The sequence below is a fragment of the Ambystoma mexicanum genome, chromosome 7p (genome assembly GCF_040938575.1).
Source record: "Ambystoma mexicanum isolate Mex_15411 chromosome 7p, UKY_AmexF1_1, whole genome shotgun sequence".
NCBI lineage: Eukaryota > Metazoa > Chordata > Amphibia > Caudata > Ambystomatidae > Ambystoma > Ambystoma mexicanum.
The window spans coordinates 220,421,511-220,442,177 of record NC_090939.1 but is presented as its reverse complement, the minus strand read 5'-3'; the positions used below and the strand labels follow the sequence as shown (position 1 = coordinate 220,442,177).

General features: G+C 48.5%; 1 protein-coding gene across 2 annotated transcripts in view; it reads left to right on the top strand.

Moving 5' to 3' along the window:
- The window catches only part of TTC3 (tetratricopeptide repeat domain 3), a 2,698,168-nt gene that overhangs the window by 2,443,346 nt on the left and 234,155 nt on the right, over positions 1-20,667 (top strand). For both annotated transcript variants that reach the window (XM_069636090.1, XM_069636092.1), the window contains exon 42: positions 17,206-17,624. In XM_069636090.1, coding sequence (XP_069492191.1) covers positions 17,206-17,624 — 419 coding nt within the window. The remainder of the gene's footprint in view (positions 1-17,205; positions 17,625-20,667) is intronic.

The window sequence follows — 20,667 nt, the reverse complement described above, 5'->3', positions numbered from 1 at the left end:
TTTACCAATGTACATTTTGTTACATGGACACCATATTACGTAAATCACCCATGAGGTATTACAGTTAGTAAATTGTCAAGGTTTATTTAGACCGATATCCAGGACTGTTGTTCTGCTAGTCGAACTGCAGCATCTGCAATTCCCACATGTGCTGTGGCATGTCAATTTATTTAGACCCCATGTCTCCGTTAAGGTGGTCTGTCTAGTGCTAGGTTCATATACATCATTCTTAGTGATCAGTTCTTTCAGGTTCCTACTTGTTTTAAATGCACATCTCAGAGGCGCAATGGGTTTGATTCCCTTTGACAACAAATGGCAGTTTCTATTCACTATTTGGACATGTCTTGGGTGAAAACTATCATAAATTAACCGTTTTTAGCCGTTGGTTTCAGAAATGGTTTAACCTTTAAGACTCCTTATATTGTCAGCACAGATAGTGATATCCAGAGAATTAAGCTGGATATTTGCCTTGTAAATACTGGGTTCTGTGTGTTCAGTCATTCAAAGAAATTGATCATACTTGTGCCATCACCACGCCAAATAGTCGATGGATCTTTTCCACATCGATGATGTTAATGTGGTAAGGGTTAGTGTCATTCCAAATTTGACTAAGTTCTAATAATTCAACATATTCAAAATATCGACAGTCTAAGCAGAAGAACAGAGAGGCAGGCTTTAAATACCTGCACAGACCAGCCTGTCTCACACGCCGGCACTCACGCTCCTGGTTGCGGAATAAGAGGAGATGAGGACTACAACAAGCTGGGAGATATAGTTCAAGCGCAAGATGATCAATAAGAGTGTAAAAAGATAAGAAGCTAAAACAAGTTGAAATGTGATACGATCAACACAGAATTCATAAAAGCACTGTAACAATGATTTAAAGCTAACATTCATAAGTGCTAGAAGTTCGCCAGCAGATTCCCTCAGCCGAGGAGCATGGGGGACGCATTCTCATTCCTGTGGGAGGGACGGTTCCTGTACGCCTTTCTCCTGCTTCCACTCCTGCTATGTGTGATGAACACACTAGGAGAGTACCACTGCAGGATAATGCTAGTCCCCAACAGATCTGGTACCCGGACCTGCTTCGTGTATCAGTGGCCCCATCCATCAGGCTACCACTGTTCCAGGAGCACCTCACCAGAGAGGGAGGGGCAATTCTGCACGACGAGCCAGAGTTGCTGAACCTAGATTTTGGAGGTTATGCGGAATGTACGGACATCCTGGCCAAGGCCAGAGCCTCGTCAGTGTTGGAAGTGCTACAGCCATAAATGGAAGCTTTTCCTCTGTGGTGCCGACCTCGGATTACCCTTCTGCGTGTCGGGGCCCCACAATTTCTACCTTACTTGCTTTCCTTGGCCAAGCGGGATTGGCGCACGCCTCTATCAAGGTGCCCCTCGCTGCCAAATCCCGGTACAACAGGTCTCCAGGTAGACTTTCCCTCTGGTCACACAGATTCATCCAACAGTTCCTCAAGGGGGCTTTTCAGGACTTTTCTGCCGATTAAGTCTCCCAAACCCCTGACTTTGGAACTCAACGTTGTGCTGACTAAGCTCACGGGAGCTCCCTTTGAGCCCGTGCATCAGGCCCAGCTCAAGTTTCTCTCGTGGAAGATGGCTTTCCTCGTGGCCATCACCTCGGCCAGATGGGTTTGGGAGATCTAGGCCCTGTCGTGCAAGCAGCCTTACTTGCCGTTTCACGCTTCAAGGGTGGTACTGCGTACACCCCCCCCCACCTTTATGCCAAACATGCTGTCGGAATTCTACCTCAATGAACCTTTGGTGTTCCCTATCTTCTTCCCGAATGCTTTGTTGCCAGCAGAGAGGGCCTTGTATTTGCTGGACGTTGCTTGTGCCTTGAAGTTCTACGTGGCACGTATGAATAATTTTCAGAAGACTTCTCAGTTATTCATCAACTTTGGACCTGTGAATCATGGAAAGACCCTGTCGAAGGCTTCCATCTCAAGGTGGCTCTGTGACTGCATCATGTACTGTCATCGACTGGCTAACAGGCTGCTGCCAGGCCGGCTGAGAGCCCACTCCAACATAGCCATTGCAGCAACAATGGCGTTTCTCTCTGGTGTGCCCCTGCTCGATATCTGCAGGGCTGCTACGTGGAGGTCCATGCACTCCTTAATAGGTTCTTCTGTGTCGATAAGGATTCCAGGGAGGAGTCCAAGTGGTGCTACGCAACCTGTTTACGTGCAGTGAGTCTGTTCCAGGGGTAAGTGTCATTACTTCTGTTGAACCTTGCCACCTCCCGAGGTTGTGTATATGGACTGCTGTGTAATGGTTATTCATGAACTTGTGAATCCATGCCAGACCCCCATGCTGGAGACGGTTTAAGCTACTTAGTTGTAACTATTGTTCTCCAGCAGTGTCTGGCATAGAGTCACATGCAAACTCTCCCTCCATCCCTTCTGTGGCTCATCTTGGTTCATATTGCCACTTTACGTGCTTACCAAATCTGAAGATGGCCACTAGGGATGGAGCTTAGGGAGAGGACTATCATTGGATGGGGCAGTATGACCGAGAGGAAAGTGATTGGTTTGGAGGAGAAATACAGTTTTAAAGTGAAACTATTTTTTTCATTTACTGAGGATTCCCAGACTGACGACGGGGAATATTCATGAGCATGTGAATCCATGCCAGACCCATGCTGGAGAACAATAGTCACAGATGAGTAACTTAAACCTTGCTCATTGGAAGTACCCTTTAAACCAGTCCTGTGTGCTTGACGTCCGTTTAAGAGTTTTCGTAAGCCCTGAAGGAGGAGTGCCCGGACATCTCGAGTCAAAGAAGTCCATTGGTATCACCCAGGGTCCGGTGGTGCGCTTCGTGACTGCTGGAAGCCATTGCTGTCTACTGCCCAGAAGAGGGTGTCTTTTACTGTTGCAAGGACACACACACACACACCCCCCACCCAGCCCCCAATCAGGACCCCTGGCGGGAACATTCATGCATAATATCACTCAGACACACTGAAACAAATTTGTGGATTGGAGTCAGACAGACCCAACCCACATCCTGCCAGCAAACGCACACATCCCTCCAGTAGCATGCCAAAAGCTCCTGCTTTCTCGGGCACTGGAAGTCCTTATGAGGATTTTCCTGGCCTCTGAAGACAGGCAGAAGGCTAAAAGACAAGATGGCAAAAGAACAGGCGACAATCTCGTGGCACGGCTATGTTCGACCAGTAGCCAAACGCGGTAAAGCTAACTCGTGGGGAAAAGTCACTGCTGCCACCAGCCTATCCTTTTAGCACACCTAGAGTAACCAAAAATCCTGTGTGTTAGTCTAGGGCAAAACAAAAATGCACCCCATTGTACTGCAGTGTAAGCTGCATTGTACAATGATAAAAAGTTACCACAAGTGATACAAACGTAACCAAAAGTATTAACATAGTAACACAACTAAGGGAAACAAGGTTTCCCAGTACAGCCAGCCTGAAGGACGTATCAGTTTCCCCATAACATATGAGCAAAGGTCAGTGTAGTGAAGTTTAAGGCTTCACTGCACTGTGAAAAGTACAGGTCAGATTAAAAAATGAAGGCAAAGGAGACCAATAGGGGGCGTGGATGGCAATGACTTCCTGAACCGCGGCACCCCAAATCGGAGGGAGAAAGAGATGAAAAAAGAGCCTTTCCAAACAGAATAAACAAACGAAAACTAAGGCGCAGTGTTCAGAAGAGGTGGGGAGTGCAACGGCCGAGAAATCTAGAGTGGGGGACTCATATCACCCTCCCTGAAAGGTGTGAGCTGGCACCCTCCCCTGAGGCCTGTGTGAGGATGGTGAGCCGTGGCAGGTGCAAACTGTAAGGAGAGTGGGGGAGGTGTTTGGCCATAACCCGCAAGGCAGGAGCTGCTGCCCAGAGGAAATGGATCCCTAGGAGGATTGAGGCGAGATCGGCCCCTCCGGTTGAAAGCTTTCCCTGGCTTGGTGCAGAGTGGCGAGAAGTAGCAGCTGTAATGACGTGGGGAGGTGACCTGAGTCCCCCGTCGGATCGAGCCGACAGCGTGCAAGGCTCTCCGACGCAGGGGGAGCGCCAGCAGAGGAGGCGTGTATGAAGAGGAGAGATGCCGAACCTTTGCCATGTGCCGAAATGGTGAGAGAGAGGAGGGAACGAAGACGGGACAGAGTGCGGAGCGGACGTCCCAGGAGGCGAACAGCCCAAAGGTGAGCTAAGCCCCAGAGTGCCGGCCCTAGCCGACGCAAGCATGAGAGGAGGGAGATTGCGTCCACTGCAGTGTCGGTGCCCCCTCCTCCCCACCGAACTGCTGGAAGGGGGGGCCATCAGGGGACTTGAATATAGCAGAGGAGAGACAGGCCACTCTCTGCATCTGCCGCAGGCCTGGCCGAAATAACATGCACCGGAAAAACAAAGCCTTCCCAAGAAAGTGCTAGACACTGCGGGCAAGCCCCTACCAACCATAGGAAGATGGAAGAGCCCCAGCCTCAGGGGCCCAGAGAAACCACAAAGCAGGGAGTCGGCGGAGGGCAAAGCAGGAAGATCCTCGTGCAGAAGTTGGGGTGTGGGGGCCAGTGGAGCGTGCCATAAACCGCTTTGGGACCCCCCCAGAGCTAAACACATTAAGTGAAGGCTGCACTGGGGAGAGGAGCAGAGACCTGCCAGAGAAGGGGGGGGTCATCCACCAGGATAGCAAGCCCCCAGCCCAGCAGTGAGGTACGGAGGGGGAGCAAAACTAAAAGCGGGACCCTGCATCAACAAGGAAGAGGACGTAAGGGGTGGTGATACAAGTGCCCACCCAAGGGTCGCGCCCCAGTGAAAACGAAACCCAAGGAGGTCGTACCGCCAGGGCTCTCAACAGACGTGCTGTGTGACCCTACCTATCAGGCGGGCGGAAGTGAGACTGGAAGAACCACCGTCCCAGAACACTGATAGCACCTAGACATTTGTGGCCCAAAGGTCGCCCCCCAAGTGGCACTATAGGGTCGCAAGAAGGAAAGAAGGGGCCAACAACGGACCCCCACTCCCGAAGAGGTCTGGCAGCACTTCAATAATTTAAAAGGTCCGAGCCCATCAGGCCGGGGGTGATGGCGGAGATGAGAGCCCTGCGCACTGCCTTCCAAACATCCATATCGGAATTGCATGGGAAAGTAGAAAGAATTGAAGGAAAAGTAGAGAACCTAGAACATAACCAGGTCAATGCGGATGTAATGGAAATGAAGCTAAACGCCAGAATGATGGACATTGAGATGAAAGAAGAACTCGCCTTGAAAATGGATGAGCTAGAAAACAGAGAAAGGAGATCGAACATAAGGATTGTTGGCCTGGAAGAAGAGGACTGAGAGACCCCGGCCCAGGTCGAGAAGAAAGTGCAGGACATGGTGAATCTTCTTTTTCAAGTGGAGGGAGGTAAGACAGTGCAGATAGAACAGGCCCACAGAGGGGGGAGAGCGTTCAGCAGCGGCCCATGCTCCGTGGTGGTGAAATTTCTGCAGTTCAAAGAGAAAACTGAAATCCTCCTCGGGGCCAAGCAGGCCCAAGTGATTGAATATCAAGGCTCAAAGGTGAAGATGTTCCAGGACCCATCGGGCTTCACCCTGGGACGCAGGAGGGGAATGTAGACCATTCACCACGTGGCTCACAGAGCAAGACACACAATACAGGTGGGGATATCCCTTTGTATTAACTTTTGAGGTCAAAGGATAAGACTATCGAGTGACTACACTTGAAGAAGCGAAACAAGTGCTGCATCAGCTAACAGAGAACAGAGAGACAAGGGTTCCGGCGGGCCCTCGAGGAACTCAGTCGCCAAGGGCATCGCAAACTGAAGTGCTGCCACAAAGGCGCAAAAGGAGCAAAGCAGGAAGGAAATATTTGAAATTAAGCTCCCCTTCGCCGTCCAAACCGCCCTGACCCAGAAGGGCAGACCAACTCAATTCCACAAGGCCCTGAAAGGAAGAGAAGAAAACGTACAGGAAACGAGCTGAAAGACCCTTTGGTTGGGGAAAACAAACTACCTAGTGGCCCTCCGTTTTAGGAGGGTGTCTCACCACTAGACTCCACGGTTTGGGTTTGCAACCGTGGGCATGTTCTGTTATCAAGGTTCTCAGTTAATAAGGGAGGGGGAATGGGATCATGGAGAAAAATGAAAGAAATCATGGAGACTCGGGGACGGAGAATGAAAGGGCGAGTAAAGGGGGAAATAAGTAGAAGTGACCCGTTCCACCAATGGTAGAACCAGAAAGCCAGGTGGCAGGAAAGAGCTCCCTAAGGGTGGGATCCTTAAATGTCAAGGGTCTAAACTCCCCAACTAAAAGGTCGCTGGTGGCCCGCGAATTTGAGAGGGCATCGCTGGACGTGCTCTTCATCCAAGAGACCAGAGGGGAAGCAGGGGAAAAGAGGTCATTGAGGGGCATGGGAGTGGGCCAAACGTTCTGGCCCGCTTCCGCTCAGAGAAAAGGAGTGGGTTTCATATTAAATAAGTGAATCAGACTGTTTAACCTCAAGGTCCAGCCACTGATGGATGGCAGGCTCCTGTTGGTGCAGGGAACACGGGAAGAGACCAGTGATCGAAGTGTACGAAAATAAGGATTGGAACTATGGTCCCTGCTGGCCTGCACCCACTCTCCACAAACCCCTTCACCACGTCTCCTCCCACACACAATACACACCCCCAAACACTTGCACCTGCTGTTTAAGGGAACATTCAGTGCAGTGCACTGAAAGTTCATGTTTCAACTTCTAACTGCACATGTATTTTAAAACGAAACCATTCTTTTTAAAATAAAAGTATAGGAGATGTAAAGGGTTATTTTAAAAAGTATAGGAGCACCGCTCCTGACCGCTCCCGCTCACTTCGACCACTGGAAGAGACATGGGTCACACTAGCAGGCGTGTGCTCCCCAAACCAGGGGCAGAGCTCTTTCAATGAGGAGGCCCTCACAACCATCACGGCAAGCAATAAAGGACTAACTATAATAGGAGAGGACTTTAACACATGGGCAGACACCCAACTAGACAGACGGGCAACAAGGCCAGAGCACATGGGAGTGCCGGTGGGGGGAGCAGGCAAATTTAAGAAAAGTCTGACAGACGTCTGGAGGACGCAACACCCTGGGGGGATTATACTTTCTGTTTGATTTTGCACGCAACATTCACCAGAATTGACTGTCTACTAGTAGCCTGGGAACACCGCTCGTGAATAAAGGATAGTGCAATTCGTGCAGTGGGATGGTCGTACCACAATATGGTGACCATAACAATGGAAACAGAGGGCATAGGGGGACGTGAATCCAGGTGGCGCTGCAATGAACATCTCTGGCAGGACAAGCTCTTTGCGGGGGAACTCAAAGCAGCGATAGAGTATTTCGAAATCAACGATAACTGGGAGGTGGGGAGTAAAACACTTTGGGAAGCGGGAAAAGCCACATGGAGGGGTATCATGATGAGAGAGGGTACTAGGAAGAAATGGGAAAGGAGACTACAAGAAGTGAAACTGGGAAAAGAAATTAGCAATTTGTAAGAAGAAGCCCTACCCTCTGGGGGGGACTTACCGGGGGGAACATTTGTTAACTCTGAAACAGAAGCAAGCTGTCATGATCTCTGCTTCCAAAAGGTCAGGGTTTTCCCAACTCCCTTGGAAGCAGATCCATAACCCAGGTTCCGAGTGCCAACCAGTCCCAATTGGGACCTTTTGGACCCAGTCCTGGCGCCAGTGGCACCAGGCTCATAAATATGCCCAGTCCCAGCGCTGGAAGCGCCGGGCTCATAATGCTGGGGTGGACTTACCTGCAGCAGACCATGCTGCTTACTTGCCTGCCAGTTGAGCCTCTGATCCTCTTCTGTTTGGAACTACTTTTCCTGTTGGGTGGGGCAGGAGCCACTCCCTAGATTCAGAACACTGGAACTCTTCTGGAAAGCAGGAACTCTTTTCTTACCTAGGCGTGGCTGTGGAAGGAGACACCTAAGCACTACAGGAGGCTATTTAAACCACACCCGATGGATGAATCTTGCTTTGCGTTATTCTGCATCCTCTGCAGCAGAACGCTCATCGTGTCTTCTGCATCTGATCCTGGGCCTAAGGAAAAAGGCTTACCATCCTGAATCCAGTCTTCAGCAACACCTATAAAGACAAGAAAGAACAGGTTAGCATTACGGTCTTCAGTGACAGCTCTTCACTTACCTGGTCCATCGGCTGTCACCAACGCCTCGCGCTGCATTCCGGCATCTGAAAGACAAAGGCTTACCTACTCTTCGTGCGCTCCGGAGGTCTTCACACTGCATTCCGGCATCTGAAAGACAAAAGCTTACCAACTCTTCGCACGCTCCGGAGGCCTTCGGCGCTGCATCCCGCATCTGAAAGACAAAACAAGGTGCGTTTAAAGACATTGGGGAACTTTAATACTCACGTGCCATTACTCCTTTCCACATCTAACCCAGTGGGTATTCCGGCACCCTGCAGCCGCTCCGAACTTGTACCTGCAAAATAAAAAGACAGTTAGAGCGCATCGTGAAGCAGGCAACAAGCGCTTACTTACGTGCTTCCAGGCGCTTCTATTCATCACACGGGCTCCATCTTCAACTCACTTCAGCCCATCATCCGCCATCGCCGGAACCCTGCAAAACAAGAAACATCATTACTAAAGACTTTAAAGACATTAGAATTACTCGAAACTTACCATTCGTGCAGTAAACGACGGACAGCAGTCCTCTGAAGTCAAGAGGCCTGCTCCCCTTATCCAGTGAAGAAACTGGTTACAGCACCCTGCCCCGTTGCAGATGGAGAGCACGGCGTTCACTTACCTAAGGTGAGAGCGTTAACCTTTGGGGTTCTACAGGAGAAGAGAAAGGGAAGAAGAGAGAGACATTCAATAACCCAGTTCCTTAATCCCATATTTTCTATCTGCAGACATCTTACCCCTCGAGTCAGACATACAGTGCACAGAGGTCCAGCCCAAAGAGCCAGCCGTGTGTTACACATCACCTTTGAAGATACGGTATACGCCCAGTCAAGACCGGCGCCTCTACGGGAATCAGGTGAGCGTTACACAAGCAGACTTAAAGGCATTAGGGATAGGGGACACAATATGCAAGATGACATTTTTAAAGCAGAAATTCTATGAAAAAGGGGAGAGACAGGCACTGCTCAGCCTCGACACTGAAAAAGCATTCGACTGGTTGGAGTGGGACTTCCTCTGGGCCACCCTAGCCACCATGGGATTTGGAGAGAGGTTCATGAAAGGGGTTAAGGCACTATACAACTCCCCCACGGGTAGGGTGGTGGTCAATGGCAAATTATCAAGGGAATTTGGCCTCACGAGTGGCACTAGGCAGGGGTGTCCACCATTTCCCCCTCCTGTACGCCCTGTCCATAGAACGTCTGGGGAATATGATCAGAAAAGACCCGACCATCAAAGGGATTAAGGTTGGGGAAGCCAAAATAAGTTGGCAATTTTCATGGATGATTTACTCCTCTGTTTGGCTAACCCCCCAGCCTCCATACCGAGAATTCTCCAAACCATAAAAGAATATGGGAAGGGGGCAGGGTTAAAGGTTAACATGGATAAATTGATTATTTTCCCGTATTGAAACCCAACAGATGCCTCGGAGAAAGTCCCGACCGTCCAGGGAATCCCTGTTGCCCCTAAAACTCTGAAATATCTTGGTGTAAACATTACAAGAGAAACAGGGGACCTCTACGAGGCCAACTTCCCACCCCTCATGGTAGAGATAAAGGGGGAGCTAGATAGATGGAGGAAGCTGACAATTTCCTAGCTAGGGCGCCTTAACGCAATTAAGATGGTAATCCTCCCCAAGCCCCTCTACCTGTACCAAATGCTTCCAATAGAAATTCCAAGCAGTCACTTCTTTGATCTTAAGGCCAAAATCACCACATTTCTGTGGCAAGGGAAGAAGCAACAGATCTCCTACAGCACCCTCATAAAAGGCAAAGAGGATGGGAGAAGTGGGCCTCCCGGACTGCTATACCTACTACTGAGCAGCCCAATTTAGGGACATGATACCCCATCTGAGAGGGTATAAAAACAAACAATGAGATAGAAAACCACATCTTACGGCCAGTAAAACTGGGGGAATGGCTCTGGGCCCCAAAATCGTCATTTCCAATCCAAGTAATTAACCACAAAATGATGGGGCCACTCCTGAAGCCATGGTGGAGCAAAAGTGAAATGAAGGGTCAAACAACCTGGCCCTCGCCCTTGAGCCATATCTGGGCCCATGCTATCAGAGACGAGATCCAAGAACCATTGCGCTTCCAGAAATAGTACTAAGCCGGCCTGGAAAGAGTAGATCAATTACTAAAGAAAGACTCATACCTTTCACTCCAGGACCTAGAAGAAGGAATAGAAACCAAACCTATAGGAGCATTCCAGTTCCTCCAACTGAAGGGAGTCCTGGCAACCCCGAAATGGAAAGACAAACTACAAAGGGATCTAAACCCATTCGAACAGATTCTAAGTGAGACCACATCATCAAGAGGCCTCCCCTCAAAACTATACACAACCCTCTTGAGCAGCCAAGCTTAACACAAACGATGCCCTAAGGAAAAGATGGGAGAAAGATTTGGGCCACCCAGTGAGGAAAGATCAATGGAAACGTCTGTTCACCCACGCTCACAAAACCTCCATATCGGCACAATGCAGGCTACATGGCCTGAAACTCCTGCACAGGTGGCACTATGACCCTAAGCGCATGTCAAAAATGTTCTGGCAATCCAGCCAGATGGGCTGTAGAGGTTGTGGTGAACAAGCCGATTACTAGCACATGTGGTGGGCCTGCCCGAAAGTCCAGGAATACTGGAAGGAGGTGCTGGTGTGGATTAAACAGCTAGACTGAGTGGAGCGAGAATGCAATCCCAGACTGATCCTATTCGGACTCAAAGAACAAGAGGAATGCTGGACAAAGCTCCCACACATGCCGCACTTCCTTCTACTGGCAGCCAGGGTTTGCATAACAAAATGGAAGTCACACGCCCTTCCTTCACAAGCCACCTGGGCCCAGAAGGCCAAGGAACTATATGAGATGGGAAACATTACAGGAGCCCTACACAATCTCACCTAGAGCAGGGAAATTGAATGGCTACCTTTCCTCAACATGTATAAGTAGCTCCTGAAACAGATCGCCTAATGATCCAGGTGAAACCCATGAGTGACAATTGACACTCATAGTCTCCGGGGTGGGGGTAGGGGGACAAAGGGAACGTTATGTTTAGAGAGATGAGAAACAATGTTGTAGCTAAGTATATGGCACTGGCTCATGTTATACGTTTTCTCCATCTGTAAAACTTTCAATAAAAATAAGTTTTAAAAAAATAAAAGCAAAAAGTGTCGGGTTCCATAAATATGAAAGGAAAGGTGCAGTAAAGAGAAATAGTTTTTTTAACACCGGGGTCCCAATAGGAAGGATCTCTGTTTTGCTGCCATTGTGGCAGAGATAGTTAGAAGTACACCAGGCCTGGATGGTTGAGCGGTAGTCGGGGATGATGAAGGGTGCAAGGGCGTCTGTAGGATGTTTGAAGAAGAGTTGTGTGTTGTCAGCATAGCACTGGTAGTTGGGGGAGAAGGATGAAATGAGGCGTGCCAGCAGAGTAAGGTAGATATTAAAGAGCCAAGGTGAAAGAATGGAGCCATGGGGGATGCAACAGGTGGAGAAGGAAGTAGGCGAGGAGAAAGTGCCCAGTGTGACTTTGGAAGAGCGGTCAGTTAGGAAGGAGGTAAGTCAGTCCAGTGCCCGCTCCGAGATACCAAGGGTGTCATGGAGCCTTTTTATGAGGATGGAGAGGTTCAGTGTGTCAAATGCAGAAGGAGAGATCAAGGAGGATGAGGACTGCAGGGGAATTGGAATCAAGAGATGCGAGCAGTTCTTCAGGGGGGTTCATACTCGGAATCTGGATTGATGGTCATGGAGACCACCAACAAGTTCAGTGTGGGAGTTAATTTGGGGCAGGGCCAGCTTCTCAAGCAGTTTCCCCAGGAAAGGGGTGATGGAGATGGGGCCATAGTTTGCTGGGCAGGAAGGGTCTGCTGATGTTTTTTTTTAAAGGAGGGGACACACAAGGGAGTGCTTGAGGGAAGATGGGAAAGTACCAGTAGCAAAGGAGTGGTTACAAAGATCAGCGAGAGCAGTGGCGTGAGAGGAAATGTCCTTGATGGTTCTGGATGAGCAAGGGGCAACCTGTTTGGAAGAGACCTTCATGGAGTTGACAACTCTGGTGACTTCTTCCGTAGAGACAGAGGCGGGGGAGGTGAGATGTTAAGGGAGGCAGGAGGGGGAGGGATGAGCTGGAAGAGTGTGTGACAAGGATGTTCAGTATGTCCTGGGTTTTGGTGGTGAAGTGAGTGGCGAGTGCATTGAAAAGAGCCTGGCAAGGAGTAAGATACTGCGGACGGGTTGGCAAGTTCCAGGCAGATTTTGAAGAGTTCACCTGTGTTGTTCGACGTGCCATATTCTCGTGCCTGAATGTGGGCCCTTTTTTTGGCACGGATAGAGAGTCTGTAATGCCTTTGGAGCAGGCGACAAGCCATTTTGTCAGAGGGTGAACCTGAGGTTTGCCACTTCCGTTCTGCAGCCCTGCACTTATGTTTCAGGTCTGCAAATTCAGAGTCGTTCCAGGTGTTACGATTGGAGGTAGGTTTCAGGCAGATCCTCCTGACTGGGGCAAGGATGTGAAGATTGTTGGCAATGGAGAGATGGAGGTTGCAGAGTGCAGAGCCATAGGTAGAGTCTGACTTGTGTGGGCAAAATAGAATGAAGGTGGAAATGAAGGCAACAGCTGACAACCATTTCATCGGACGGATGTTCATGAACGAGGTTGGCAGGGCTTTTGGAGGAGTTGTCACAAAGCTAAAGATACCCAAGTGGGCGGAGAGAAGAGAGCGGTCAGAGCAAGAGAGAGGGGCGACCAGAGAGGATGAGAGAGAGGTCGGAATGGATAATGGTGTCCTGCGTGTGTCCGGCAGAGTGGGTAGGACCAGAAGGAAGAACGGAAAGTCATAGGGAGGTGCAGAGGTCAATCAATAGAGTTGATGCTGTGCACGGGGAGTCTAATTGGATGTAGCTGGTTGAGAGTAAGGGGGAATAGAAATCAGCCCACTCGGAGAGAAACCGAGGAAGCGCCCGGAGGCCGGTGAATGGTAGCAATGGTCAGGGTGGAGGAGGGAGAGATGACCAATGTGCATAGTAGGCTCTCAAAAAGCGAATAGAGCTGAGTGGGTAGGATAGAAGAAGGAATCCACTCAGGGAAGACTAAGGCAACCCCATCGCCAGCCCAGTGAGGTCGAGGCTTGGAGGTGATGTTAAGAGTCAAAGGAAGTGACTGAGCTGGCATTGAACCAAGTCTTAGTGAGTGCGAATATGTCAAGGTCAGTGTCTTCAAGGAGAAGGCAGATGTCAGCAGAGTGAGTGTTGGCTGAGCGTGTGTTGAGGGCCGCCAGGTGGAGACGATCACTTCCTTTGACAGTTTTTTAAGGTGGAGTACAGGTGCGTGGTACTTTAGTCAGAGGTGGCGGAGCAGAGAGGGGGAACTAAGGGGAGAGGCAGGGGAAGGAAAGAAGTTGATGAGAGACAGCAGGATCCGGTCGAAGGAAAGGGGATTGGCCTGAGGGCCTTGAACCAGGATGGTACCCGTGAAGTAGAGATAAATGCAGCTACGAGATGAGAAGAAACCCGCCAAGAGGGCTTCCCACTTGGTGCCACCATAAATGGGAGAAGAAGAGTAAGGGGAGAGAGTAGAGATGAGAAGTCCATAGGTCTGGAGATTGGACAGAGAAAAGGATGTCAGTGAAGATTTCTCTGGAGGATGCACTGACATAGGTGTCTGCAATTGGGAGGCCAGTGTTTGCAGCAAGGATATCTTTTGGGTTTTATGCATTTTCCATCCAGATTTTGTGAAAGAAGGTGGATAGGTGATAGTCTAGCAGTTGGAGTAGATTGGAGAGATGGAGAGCGCCATCCCAGAGCAAGAGGAAAGACGTGAGAGGCAGATAAAGAGGGGGGAGGGGGAGAGCTGCAATGAACAGTTCTGACCTTAACTCACAGGCGGCCAGGTGGATGTTGAGAGTAATAGTCACAAAGCAATGCAGCATGTGAGCAGACCTAAATGCAGTTTTGAAAAGCAATGCAGAATGTGAGCAGACCTAAATGCGAATTTTAAAACCAATGCAGGATGTGAATACACCTAAATTTAATTTTTATTTTTTATTTTATTTATTTATTTATTTTTAATATTGACACAAGTATTGCAGCACGGCAGTACAGAAGTGGAAGCAGAGTAAGTGTGCTTTCAGGAAGTGAAGAAAATGTAAGAACTTTTAACCATGGATTACAAGGGGAGAGGTGCCAGCTGAGATAGAACAGTGGGAATGTCAGGAGTGGCACAGACACAGAGTCGAGGATAGCTGAGGCAGACAAACGGAGCAAACAGTTAGCACTCATGTGATAGCAGAAGGAAGGAGGCCATAGTCCAAAGGCGAGTGGTAGAACAGCCCAGCATCATGGTGTATTCTTTGCCTGTAGAAGAGTAGGGGTTTGGGGGGCAGCTGAGCCCGGTCAGGCCCGGACAGGCACAGGCAAAGCCTTAGATGTTGTGGGCCTTTGGAGAGGGGGCCGGCTGAAGCCCTCATAGACCCCAAGAATGCTGTGAGGCCCAATCAGAGAGCGGGAGGCAGGTGAAAAGGTCTCAGAGGTGCATTCCAAGTCTGCACAGAAGGCGGCGGCTATCTTGGAAGTGCTGCATGGTGCCCGTGATTGCTGTATGACACAGGCTTCTTTTCGGAACAGCCCACTACCCGCTGTGAACTCAGCCCGCGGAGTGATAACAGGCAGTTGGTCTGACTGAAAAAAAGCCCCTGAGCAATCACACATATAAAAATAGCACATTTTTTCTTATTTCTTCATTTTTTAAATTCTTCTCATACCGCTCGCATTATAGCCAGATGCTGCCAGTAGATCAATGCAGCCCTCTGGGACGGTGTTGCGGGCTCTAGGAGTGCTGCAAGTTGGAGAGAGTCTAGCTCCTGGGGACTCGCGTGCAGGAATGTCACAGCTTGATGCACATCCTAAGCCAGGTGGAAGAGATACTTGCTAGTAACACCTCACACGCTAGAATAAGAGAACATCAGGTGTCGTGGGAAAGGACCAACGTGAAGAGAGAGAGAACCAATTCTTATATAGCCAGAGCAGGGAAGTTCCAGCAGGTATGGTCAACTTTAGGCAGGACCAGACAGTGGGAGGAGAATCGAAACGGGATCAGGGAGTGTAAGGATGATGCAGACAGCAGCTAGATTGAAGAAAATAATTAGCCTTTATTCAGGATTTTAAAAAAATAAAAATAAATGGATGGCTGGAGTACTCAAATAGCCTTCTTTCTTCTCTGGTGATAAGGATGACCAACAAAGAGTTGTCGCCTAGTCCTCGTAGGCCCAGAGCGTCTCAGGTGCAGTTCTCTCTCCTTCTCTCCCGATGCTCTGAAAGAGAATCCGAAAATCACACACAGTCCGTCCTCAGTTTCAGCCTTAAATAGGGGTTGGGGTTGTTTGAACCAATCAGGGCTGCCTTGGGCCCTTTTTCTATAAATATCCCTCCAAGCCCCGCCCCTTCCTCTTTGCCCGCGGTCCTTCCATCAGCTTCACCCGCCAACACCAGAACTCTGCGGGGCCCTTCTGCTTCCCTGCACGAAGACACAACCAAGCCCTTAGGAGATTCGCTTCCCAAATCTGCAGGTGAGTGACACGTGGAAAACGGGTACCGGGACCTGTTTACTGTGGCGGCATCTGTTGTTTGTATGGTTGTGGGGGACGCCATGAGACCCAGGGCTGAACGGGAGACTGGAGCATGTAAGGACCTGTAACCCTCTGGACGACTCTCTGTATTCAGCCGTGACGGTTCCCTTCCCCGTTATCTGCGTTCATCTTGAAGCCCGACCAGCCTTGAACGAAAGGAGCGGGGACCGCCCGGCTCTCACTGTGTTTTTCCGGCATAAGTTCGGCTCCATGTGTTAAGAGAACAGGAACCGGTGGGTTATTCTCGCCCGTCTCGATGCTGGGTCCAGTCCGGGAAGGTGGGATTGCTGTTGCCACTCTTGGGGGCCTTACATCTGTCTTTCCCCCTCACGGAGGTGTTTCCACGGCATTTGTTTCTTTTCCTCATGGCGGCATTCCTCCCCTTCTTCCTGTTCATCCCGTTCACAGGGAGATTATTCTGAAATCGAAGAAATTTGGAAAGCTGCATCTGGAGCAAGCCCAGGCAAAGCCACATCACTGAGACACCTCTCTAGCTCTCCCTGCCGTCTACGTCCACTGATTCGCATACCGACTTTGCGCCCAAATGTGGCTTGGGAGGCAGAACCCCTGAATGATTGCTGCTTAACTGGAGAGAGAAGAATCTGGTCACCCGCAAGCACACAACACTAGAAGAGGTGATATTAACCCCTCTTGAACTGCACAAATTGGGGAAATTGTGCCAGTGGCCGGGAGGGCCTAGAAAACCACAAACCCCAGAAGAAACATTTAACAAGGGGAGAGTCTTTGAGGGGAAGGGACTCAATCCCACCTGTATAGAACCATCCTGACCTTTGTTTTGTTTCCTCTATTTAAGGTAGCCCTGCGTGTCACATATTCCTTAATAAGAGCTTGCACTACAACATATTTTTCTTTGTCCCAAGAGAAACATTTTAACAAGGCTAGTAATGAGCACTGACCTCCACCCACGAAACCTCCTCCTTTAAAGTTTGAACTAATAAAACAAATCTTGACTTCATTTGACATGCTTAAGAGGTCTTTTGCCAGGTTTGGGCAGGATTGGTCTCTATGGACTAAACTTGCTCTATGCAGCTTTTACAGAGCAAGCATGTAATCGATAGAGAAGCCAAATGATTCTCATCCAAATCTTCACTGTTTACACCTGGGCTAAGATATTTTTGAGGACTTGAATAATGCATATGCACAACATTTTGGTCATGAACATTACTTTCATGACACCTACGGCACCAAGATAGGAGACAAAATCTACACCTCCTCCCCAAAACCCGCCCCTATCTGCATATTTGAACAAAGCTTAGACTTCAAAGGTGCAAATATCTAACTGAAAAATAGCTGATATTTTAAAACTATTTCCAGCCTGCAAAGGTCAACTATTCACATTGTTGTGGCAACACATGTTGAACGTTGTTAGTTTGTCTGCAGTTTGTTTTGACTTATTGTACTTTTTCTTCTTTTTTACAGATTCAAGGCAAGACCTCAGTTAATGGACCTGCTGTTACATGTTCTACACCAGCACCTCAGCTTCATAGCTCTTCCATTCCTGCATTCTCTATCTCTAATGATCCAGGTTCTGCACAACCCTCTATTAATGCCCATAACGGATGCAACACAGATGTTAAAATCTCAAATCCTTTAACTTATTCTTCGGTTCAGATGCCATATGATTCTGTAGGAATTTCACCTTCCCAGAAAACCCCTGTGAACCATTCTATGCAAGCAGGTGGGGCCAATCCAAACTTACATAGTGGTAAAACAGTGTCTGATGTTCCACCACTGGCTTCCCGATCTGTAAATGCTAGCCCCACAAAAAAGCAAGAACCAAAGAATCCTTACGATAGGATCGTTGCTCATCTAAACACTATATTTCCACACTACGACGGGTAAGATGCTTGGTGTGATTGGTATGCTCTTCTTTGAAACTTGTGAATGTGCTGTTAATTGTAGTGTTGTCATGCAATTTCTAATGGGTGCTTTCTTGCCACAGATTCCATCTCATGGAATTCTGGCTGCACGGTCTGTCAAAATATTTTCTACATCCTCCAGATGGCACAGCAGCAGACTCCTTGAGACTACATCATAGATCATTGGGGAGCCTGTTGTTCTGAAAGTGACATCCCCAGTGTATATGGTGCCCAATTACCTTGATTCCCTTTTTCGATGGAAGGATTCAAATGAAGCAGTTTTTTTAGAAACATTCTCTTTTTGGATATCATTTTTCAATCATGTTGCTTCCAAAACTGAGGGTTTAAAACCCTTTAGCTGGTGCAGCAGGCAAATGTTGGTTAGTTAGTGAGTATTGTGGTTTGTACAAATCAATGAACCCAAAGATGGTGAGGGAGCTCATGGTTAGCATATAGAAAATGACAGAGATAACCTTTGAATGCAACACGCGTTTGTGTCGACTGCAGTTAAGTCTGCATTTGTTTCATGCACATTTGGTCAAAATTGACCAATTACATAGACATGTATAGGTATATGTGTGTGTGGGGTTGGGGAGTAGAGGGTGGAGTGTTGAAGGAGAGGCTTATGGAGGAGCCCCCATTAAAGAAAACATATCAGAATCATAACAATCAAATGTGCACTAAGAAATGTACTCTATGAAAACATGGAAAACCCTTCTGAGAAATCCACTCCTGCTAAACCTAGAACTCCCACATCCTTCCCAGAGGCGTCTCTGCTCCAAAGTATTCTTCCAGGTCTAAGCTGAAAGATCTGCAGAAGAAGCATATACTCATTTGTGCAGTGAGTTGTCAACTTCTGAGATTGGACTCTTCATTATCAAGGAACATGCCACATGGGTCGAGGTCAGAGGATGACGCTACTCCATAACTAATTAATGTAGGTAAACAAATAGCCTTTCTTAACTCTTCTAATGTAGAGATCTTCAGGAAGGCCACAATGAAATGTGTCCAGTATGCCCCTTGACTCGTTCTGACACAAACCTCTGATACTGCTGCTCACCCAAAGGACAGGGCGGTTATGAAGACTCCCCTGTGCTTGTGTTTGGTCCCAAATATGATGCTGAGAGCGGCAGTGATGCCATTGGCTCTAGTGCTGAGTCGTCCTGCTACGTCCTTGGGATGAACTCCTTTAGATCCAATGCCAAATGTGTTTTTAGTTCCTTGCTCAGAAGCAGAAAGCTGAATCGTTTGTTCTGGCTGATACGCACCGATTAGGCATATTTTGGGCGAGAAGGATTATGAAGATATCCAGTATGGTCTTCATCCTTCTGTTGATCTTGGGGAATGTGCCCCTGCCTGAAGGATTTACTCTGGCCAGGCATATAATGCTTTAATTGACCTGTTGGAAGGTCTAATTCATGCAAGGGGGCTCGAGACATCTCCTGGCTCGGAGACCTGCACCTCTACATTGCCAGCTGTCAGACCCAGACTTTGTGGCATCACAGGATTTCATTGCTATGGTTGTTAATACCACATGGTTGATAGCCCCTGTGAGGGCATCATGAAGCAAGACTCGGACAACAGATTCAAAGTTCAAGCAAAAATGGCTTCAATGTCAGGATTTTTGAAGGACTAACTCGCCCTATACTAAGGTGGGATTTCCCTACCTAAAGAAACTAAGGATAGTCTGAGTCAGTAAGTTCAACTTAAAGGTCTGTCTGTGTCCAAAACCTATACTTGCCCTCACAACTAAAGCTAAACAATGTGTAGGGATGTCGGCATCAAAAGAAAGTTTCCAAACAAAATTCTGAGCTTCTTCCAGCTCTGGGCCTACTTTCCAGCTCCTCTTGCCCAAGTTTAAGACAGTTCCACAAAGTCTCTGGTTTCCCTTCCTCAAGTTCAAGACAACACAGTTCAAAAGGAATTTCGTGGTTCCCTTCCCCAAGAAGCCAACACAGTTCTAAAACGAGATCTCAGGGTTCCTTTCCCAGAGAAAACACAGTTCAAAATTGGTCTCAGAATTCTTTTTTTCCAAGACACCAGCTTGCTCAGCTTACCAGCTTGTATTTAAGGTCAGTCTCTCAATAGTCAAAGGCACAAATCTCTGGCTTGGCTTTCAAGCTTGTGTTAATGCACTGTGTCATGCTAAAAGGCACATGTTAGCCCACTCTGGGCTGGACACGTGTCTGCTGCTCTTCGGATGAAAGAACTAGAATTATTTAATAGGTTTTCTCCGTCAGGCAGGTGCAAATATATGTAAAAACAGGGAAGAGAAGGTTCTTCGGTGGGTTCCTCTCTTAGACTTTGTTTGTATTGTTGGATCCTTAGAATTAATTTCCAAAAAGGATCCTAATCAGAAGACAACATGACTCTGTGCAGTATATATTGAGCACTAGATCAAGTTAATCTTTCAGCCGACCGGTTTCTGTGGTGCAAGGTTGCTATGCCACATTCCTCAGGGCTATATAGAGGTAATCAGATTCTATGCCTTCTTGGTTTCAATGGCAGCATTGTCTGCATTGTTTGGAATCCTCTACCTGTCGGGGTGACAGGAAGGGGAGGGGGGGAGAAAAGGGGAACAGGGGAGAGATTCCCATTTTAACAACCTCTAATGTAGTCATTGACTGAAACACTGGATTATAGTTATTAAAAAGGAAAGGGAGACTTACCCTTTCCATGTGAGTGGTTGCTCAGTGCACGGGGGGTGAGGTGGCCTGAGACCTAGGGGCCAAATGCAATATTCAATAAGGCTGCAAGTGCATGATTACAACAACCAAAGAAAGCACTAGTGTATGCCATCTGTAAATTCAAAACCATCATTGCTATTTAATCACTGTGGAGCCGGTCATGCAGGTGCATGCCAGCTCATCCTGCGAATTTACCTCGCGGACGGGATCCGATCTTGCGGTCCCGTCCACGCACTCGTTTGTGTGCTGAGCGCGTGTCTCACACCCCCGCGAGCCGGGGAGTGGCACTACTTGTGTTAGGAGTGCGGGCAGAGGCTTACCTCCTGCTTGTGTCC